Raw genomic sequence first — 7,436 nt, forward strand, 5'->3', positions numbered from 1 at the left:
CATGATTAGGTTTGATGATGTGCTGTGGATTCATAATGTTATTTATGCTGGGTTATGATTATTTATTGTCTAAATACCTCTTTGTTTTGCAGCTTAAAAATAACGCGTGGGATGGATTTGATGTAATGGAGCATCATAGCTGCAAGAAATTAGTTGGGGTTGTATGGTATTAAATAGTAGTGACTTTGTGAATAACCGTGGTACGCAGGATAAAGAGAAACTGTACTTGAGAAATCCAACCCACAAATAAAGGATGCTGGAAAAGGGTTCATGGTCTCACACACCTGAGGGTGTGTTTTCTTGTGATAGTGACTCATATGTAGAATTGAAAAGGTTAACATCAGATGATACTGACATGTCTGGTCACTGTTTCAAGAGCAGCAATATGGATTGTGGTGGTGATGAGCTTTGTACTGATGACACTCTCCTGAGAGACAAGTCTGTTGTTGAAGATGGTACTGTTAGTCAATATCCAATTAATCAGATGTCTCAAGATGATAACGAATTCAGTTTTCTTGATAGTGATGGGTGGCTGGATATAGAGAACTTTGAAGATGTTGACAGAATGTTGTAGGAAACTCTTCTGTTTGACACAAATCTTCTAATCTTCCATTTGATGTGAAATGCCGATCAATGTATTGCGCCTGTCATATAAATATCTTAATATCATTTTTATATCGCAGGAATTATGATTTAACTTTTGGAATGGGAAGTCTCAATAATGAAGAGGAGTTCTGCTGGCTATCGTCTTCTCGTGACGCTGAAGGTTCTGATGATGCTTTGAAGTCTGACTTCAAATTTTCATGTGCAGAAATAAGTCCATTGGAAAGTATGTCTGACTATGATATGGGTTCCAAGGAAGATATTAAAGGTCTTCCAATCAATGATTCCAACAAAACATTATCTTCTGCTGATAGAAAAGTTAGGTCTCAAATGGATGTTGATGATAATGGCATCCCTCCTACGAGTTTCAATGAATCAGGAAAGAAATCCAGCAATACAGCTGACTTGGTGCCAAAAGAAAAGGTTTGTTACTGTTTCACTATTTTTTTTTATGATGGAAAATTGAACTTTTCTTTTATGTAACACACAATTGGAAAGACCAGTAGTCATAACTGTCATTTTCTGGGTAAATGTTGGATTTATACGGTTTCCATTTTCCAATAGGTTCTGAATGCATACTCTGTTTTATTAGGGAGAACCTATAAACTGGGATGAATTGTTTATTCATTAGTGTATGACAAAAAGTCACTATGTATTAATGTTGCAGAGGAAGATGGCAAAGTCGTTAGCAGGAAGACAAAAAAATAGTTACCTAGAAAATGATGATTCCATACATCAATATACTCCTCTGGAGCAGTATGAAGATATACATCAACACTTTGGAGCCTCTTCCAGTGGGATCACTTCTGTTGATAGCATCCAGAAACAAAAGTTGAGCTCAGATTCTGATCCTTTAGGTTGCATGCAGACACAAATTCCATTAATGCACCTAGACTTGAGTCAAACTCCAAATCACACTTCCCTCTTTCCGACTTTGTCTAAATCAAGATCCAAGCAAAGTGAGCATCCATCAGCTTCTCTTAAAGAATCATCTTGTGCCTCAAACATGGAGAGTTCTCATGGTCATTCTTTAGAAGCCGCTACCTTGAAATCAGATGAAAAGGGAGAAAAGTTGTATCCCTGCCATGATAAACACACGTTATCTAGGAGTGTCAAAAGTGACAGTGTGTCAAGAGAAATGCCATTTTGTGGTCCAGGTTCAGCTCAGAAGGTAGATAATCAGTTTGAAAATGAAAATGAAGGCCACAGTGAAGTTCATGGAGTACGCATAGGGTTTTCTCCAGAAATAGACTCATCAACTGTGCAGGAAAGCTCATCCATGAGCTCTGCACTGAACGGCAACTCACTTGAAGCAAACAGCTTTTGCCAGCTGCAACAGGTCATGGATCAGGTATTGGAATCTTCTTTGGTGTCCTAGTTTGATCCTGTTTATTCTTGGATTTTTAATCTTAAGAAAAGAGTGTGATTACCTCAACGTTGCACCCTACTCCAGTTTAGCTTAAAGATGACTTTTGATTTTGGTTACGTATGCATAATTCTAAGGCAAAAAGATGATGTAATGTAAACTTATTTAAATGTCCAAGTTACATAAATTAAGATGCTTCCTGGTGAAATGTCAAAGTAATAAACTTGTGGCATATTGTGGACTTTGTTCCATATGCAAATCAGGAAGAAACAGTCTCTCCTCCCTGGTAGGTCTATCCTTTTCGTGGGTGGCATTATCTTCAAGGTCTAGTGACTCTTTGAAGTTTGGCGCTGCCATCAGTGTTTTAAGGCATGTGCGTGATATTCTTTCTTTTCCTTTTTCATTCTTTGGTAAGTAAAAGGCTGAAGGTTTCAAGATGTAAAGCTTTAATGCTAAAATTGTTATCTATTTATAATTATTGCTGCAAGTTCATCAGTTTCATTGATTATAATTTACTTCGGTAACAAAATTTTGCTTGGCTGCAGTTGGATATTAGAACCAAATTGTGCCTAAGGGATAGTCTATACCGTTTGGCTAAGAGTGCCGAGCAAAGACATAATGACTCAATTGCAAATGGTTGCACCGGAGATGATCAAGCATGCAAATCAATGGTGCCACATAATGGTAGCAGGTATTGGTTGCTGTCTTCACTTCAGTTTTATTGCTCAGAGTTATAAGTACTTAATGTCAGTGCATAGAAAGTACTGTTAAACAAACTTTTTTAATTTATTGCAGAAATATAAAGTGATTCTCGTCCACCAAGTGTCAGTTTTACCAAGGAGGCAAAGAGCTGTCTAGCTGAACCTTATAAGAAAGCCATCGTGATCAAGGTGCTGGATAAACATTATGGCTACACGGCTCTCATGCATAAGCTTCGGATAGTATGGCGCATCAAAGGAGGGTTTGATTTGTTGGATGTGGGGTTTGGATATTTTTTGGTTAAATTTGATATTGCTGCGGATCGTGAGAAAGTCATTCTTGGTGGCCCGTGGTTGATAGACGGTCACTATGTTGCAGTAAAGCCATGGGATGTGGATTTTAGGCCATGCGAAAAATTCTTTGGATCAACGCTGGTATGGATTCGAGTCTCGGGACTTCCAATTTGGTGCTACCAGGAACAAGCAATGCTGCGAATTGCTTCTGCAATAGGGATTCCGGTGAAAGTAGATTTGGCTACTAAGCTTGCAGAAAGAGGAAAATATGCCCGAGCTTGTGTTCAAATTAATCTTGAGTTTCCTGTAATCAAACATATTATAGTGGAGGGTGTGACTTATGAAGTGGAGTACGAGAATTTACAGTTGATTTGTACTACTTGTGCACTGTATGGGCATGATAAATCGTTGTGCATGGAGAAGGAGTCCTTGGAAGGAAACGGAAATTCCTTTGGTGATAAAAAAAATAATGAAGCCCCGACATTAGTGCCACACAACAATCATGAGATTCAACAAGAGGCTGAATCAGAAGCTCGTGATTTGGGTGAGAATCCTCGTAATTTGGGTGAGAAATTAGGAGTTGTTAAAGGAAAGGATGTAGTTACAGAATCATTGGCTCCTCACGTGCCTGATGGTCATGTTAATGAGACATGCATGGATGATGGAGAGGGCTGGCAACAAGTGCTGCGTAAGGAAAAATTCACAATGGGCCAGTCATCAGGTTTGAAGGACCAAGATGGAAAGCAGCACAAGTTTGGTTCGAGAAGGGTTCCAAAGCCCAATTTGCATGGTGATGGAGGCAAATCAATTGGCATTAGGATGGGAAAGCGAGAAAAACATGAAATTGCGCCATCTCCATCGCGCAGAACACCTGCACGTCGTGGAATCTCTCTACGGAAGCGTCCTCGGCCTTCCTCCTTGCAGAACTCGCCAGTTGATAAAAATGGTGGCACAACGGAGAAAATCTTAGTAGATGGAAGCATGGCAGGTGCAGTGTCAGGAGGTCCAAAGGTGGCAATTATTGAAGATCAGAGTGTGCCAGTACCGCAGGACAAACTACCTATTGAGGTTGGTGATTCTGTTTAGAGTTTATGTTCTTATTTATTCTGTCCCTATTATTTATGGATAGTTTAAATATGATTGTTTGGAATATTAGGGGTGCTTCTAATAAGTTAGCCCGGGTGCATTGTAAGGAACTTGTTAGGAAATTTAGACCTGTTTTTTTTATTGTGGTTGAAACTCACTCCCCTTTTCAACATTTAAAATTATTTTGAGAAAGGTTGGGGTATCACTCTGTTGGTATAGTAGAAGCAGAGGGGCATAAGGGAGGTATTTGGTTTCTATCCTCTATGAAGGGTGTCTGTTGTAAGTTCATTGATGCTTTTGATCAGGGTGTTACTGTTGAGGTTCACTTTGATAATTTAATTTGGAGGTGTAGTGGTATTTATGGAATGGATTTCAAGCTTTCTTCTTCAAAGAATATTGGGAGATCATTGGTCTTGATGTTTGGAAGATGGTTAAGCAGGCATTCTCTGGTGTTCCTCTTGATCCGAGAATGTTGGAGACTTTACTGGTTCTCATTCCAAAGGTTGAATCACCGGTATCTATGAAAAATTTCAGGCCGATTAGTCTCTGCAATGTAGTTTACAAGATCATCACGAAGGTCCTTGTTAATAGGCTTCGTCCTCATCTTGCGGAGATTGTTGGCCCGTTTCAAGGAGGATTTATTCCGGGACGAGGAACTCCTAACAACATCATTATTGCTCAAGAAGTCCTCCACTTTATGAAGAAGACTAAATCAAAGAAAGTCACACTGGCCTTTAAGATTGATCTGGAGAAAGCTTATGACAGAGTTGACTGGAGGTTTTTAGCTCATACCCTTAAAAGCTTTGGTTTTCCTATTCCTACACTTAATTTGATTATGAATTGTGTCATTGCTTCTTCCTTATCTATTCTTTAGAATGGGAGTCGTCTGAATGGCTTTACTCCTAGTCGAGGTCTTAGACAAGGAGAGCCCATGTCACCCTATCTTTTTGTGTTGTGTATGGAGCGATTGGCATGCTTTATTAGTCATCAGGTTGATTTGGGCTTGTGGGAGCCGGTTGCTATTTTTAGAGAGGGACCAAGAATATCCCACTTAATGTTTGCGGATGACTTGCTTCTGTTCTGTAAAGCTACAAAGAGACAAGTGCAAAATGTGATGTTAGTTTTAGAGACTTTTTGCAAAGCATCTGGGATGAAGATTAATGTCGAGAAGTCTAAAGCGCTTTGCTCCAAAAATGTCTCTACAACAAGGAAAGAGGTTTTTACTGGGGTATCTTCTATCATATTTGTCCAAGACTTGGGCAAGTATCTTGGAGTTACCCTTAGCCATTCTAGGGTGACTCGTTCAGCTTTCAATGGTGTCCTGGATAAGATTCGGAGTAGGCTAGCAAGCTGAAAAGGAAGTTTACTCAATCGGACTGGTAGGCTCTGCTTGGTTAATTCTGTTGCTGCTGCTATTCCCACGTACCAGATGCAAGTCTCTATTTTTCCCAAAGGAATCATTAGTAAATTGGAGTCTATGATGAGGAATTTTCTTTGGAAAGGACAAGTTGATGGAAGAGGATTGAATCTTGTTAGTTGGAAGGTACTGGTTACTCCAAAAAAATATGGAGGTTTGGGGATTAGAGATCCTTATTGTGTAAATATTGCTCTTCTTGGGAAGCTACTTTGGACTTTTTTCCAGCAGCCAAACAAGCTATGGGTCCAATTGTTGGAAGCCAAATACCGATCATCTCTATATGACTGTTTTAGTTATCCTAAGAACAAGGACTCTCCCATTTGGAGGTGTCTTTGCAAGGCTTGGGAAGTGTTGAAGGATGGGTTTGCTTGGTGTATTGGAGATTTGCTTGTTCCGGAAAAGCATAAGTTTTTGGCTTGGTTGTGTCTTAAAGAGGCTCTTCCTACTGCAAGTTTTCGCTTTAGAAGAGGGATGTCGTCATCGGATAGGTGTCCAAGATGTCTTTCTAGCCAGGAATCGGTTTTACATTGTATTCGGGATTGTCCAAAAGCTCAGCTTGTCTAGCATAGGTTGGATATTTCTTGTCATCCTTTGGAATTGAAGAACTGGTTCTTGTATCATAGCAGAGAGCATCCGTTCAAGTTCTTTTCGGGACTTTGGTGGATATGGCGAGGACATCTTTTAATCCCCATGAAACTTGGCCTCCGGAAAAAGTGATTTGTCTGGCATTAACTTCAGAAAAGGAGCTTAGGAATATTTTTGAATTACAACGTATGTTCCTTCCCTCTACTCTAAATGGTTTTTGGAATCCCCCATCTATTGGTACTTTTAAGATTAATTGTGATGCTAGTTATTTTGGTTTGGATGATAGTGTTGGTTTTGCTTGTGTTATTAGAGATTGTAATGGGAGCTGGCAAATGGGGTGTTTGGGAATGATTGAGAGTAATAGTATTCTTCAAGGAGAATTGTTTGCTATTTGGAGAGGATATCTCTTAGCTTGGGATGTGGGTCAACGAGATGTTATTTGTGAGACGGATTGTGTGGAAGCATTTAATCTTGTTACTCAAGATGGTTTTGGATTTATTGATCCACTGGTGCTCAAAATAAGAGATATCATGCATTGGAATTGGCGGGTTGACTTTCGCTTGATTATGAGAGATGCAAACACGGTGGCAGATACTATGGCAAAGATGGCGATGAAGTTACAACTTTCGCATGTGGAGCTTCTTTCACCTTGGGAGGAGTTTAAGAGTAGTCTTGAACGGGGCTGTCCCTCTATTTAGACAGTTCCTTGTTTGTTTGTTTTGTTTTTCTTTGTTTAATTTATTTCAGTCACAAAAAAAAATCCTGTTATACATTAAATATTTTCATTAACTAAGTCTAACTAAATTGACTCAAATTTAATAAAAATTATTTATACATTAAGTATTTTATCAACCAAATCTAACTAAATTGGCTCAAATTCAATAAAAATTGTTAACACATGTGCATATGAATCACACTTCTTTTTTATGTGAAAAATAACTCTATAATTTTTTAACCATAAAATAAGAATTTCTTAATTTTGATATCAAAATTTTTTAAAATTCTAAACTTGATGTTACAGTTTTTTTTGTTTCTTCTTTCTTCTTTTTTCGTGTACAATTTATGTGTTTTTACTTATAAAGTTACGTGTTTTTTTCAAAAGTTTTTGTATTTATTGTCAAAAAATGAACTAAAAAAAAGAAATAAAAAGTTACATAATTTCTTTATTTTATTCTTTCTTTTTGATTGCTGGATTTTTTTTTATTCTTCTTAAAAAATAAAACGATAAAAATGATGAAAGTGTGTGTTAAAACTTAAAAGGTGAGTTTGGAAGTGGTTTAATCATTTTTTCCTAGATGAGGAAGAAGCAGAGATGCGTTTAGTGGGAGAGAGAAAGAGAAAAGGTTGAGAAGATAATATGAATTTTTCATTATTAATAACTATAAAT

The 7,436-nt window shown here is 38.0% G+C and overlaps 1 protein-coding gene across 10 annotated transcripts in view; it reads left to right on the forward strand.

Annotated features, from left to right (window-relative positions):
* Positions 1-2,660, forward strand: part of LOC107622385 (protein LNK1) — a gene marked incomplete at its 3' end in the record, with an annotated part of 4,184 nt that extends 1,524 nt beyond the window's left edge. For 6 of the 10 annotated variants that reach the window (XM_021112882.1, XM_021112884.1, XM_021112885.1 and 3 more), the window contains 4 exon segments: positions 93-570; positions 684-1,026; positions 1,271-1,954; positions 2,515-2,660. In XM_021112882.1, coding sequence (XP_020968541.1) covers positions 254-570; positions 684-1,026; positions 1,271-1,954; positions 2,515-2,660 — 1,490 coding nt within the window. 10 annotated transcript variants of the gene reach the window in all.

This window comes from Arachis ipaensis, chromosome B10, assembly GCF_000816755.2.
Source record: "Arachis ipaensis cultivar K30076 chromosome B10, Araip1.1, whole genome shotgun sequence".
NCBI classification, from domain to species: Eukaryota; Viridiplantae; Streptophyta; class Magnoliopsida; order Fabales; family Fabaceae; genus Arachis; species Arachis ipaensis.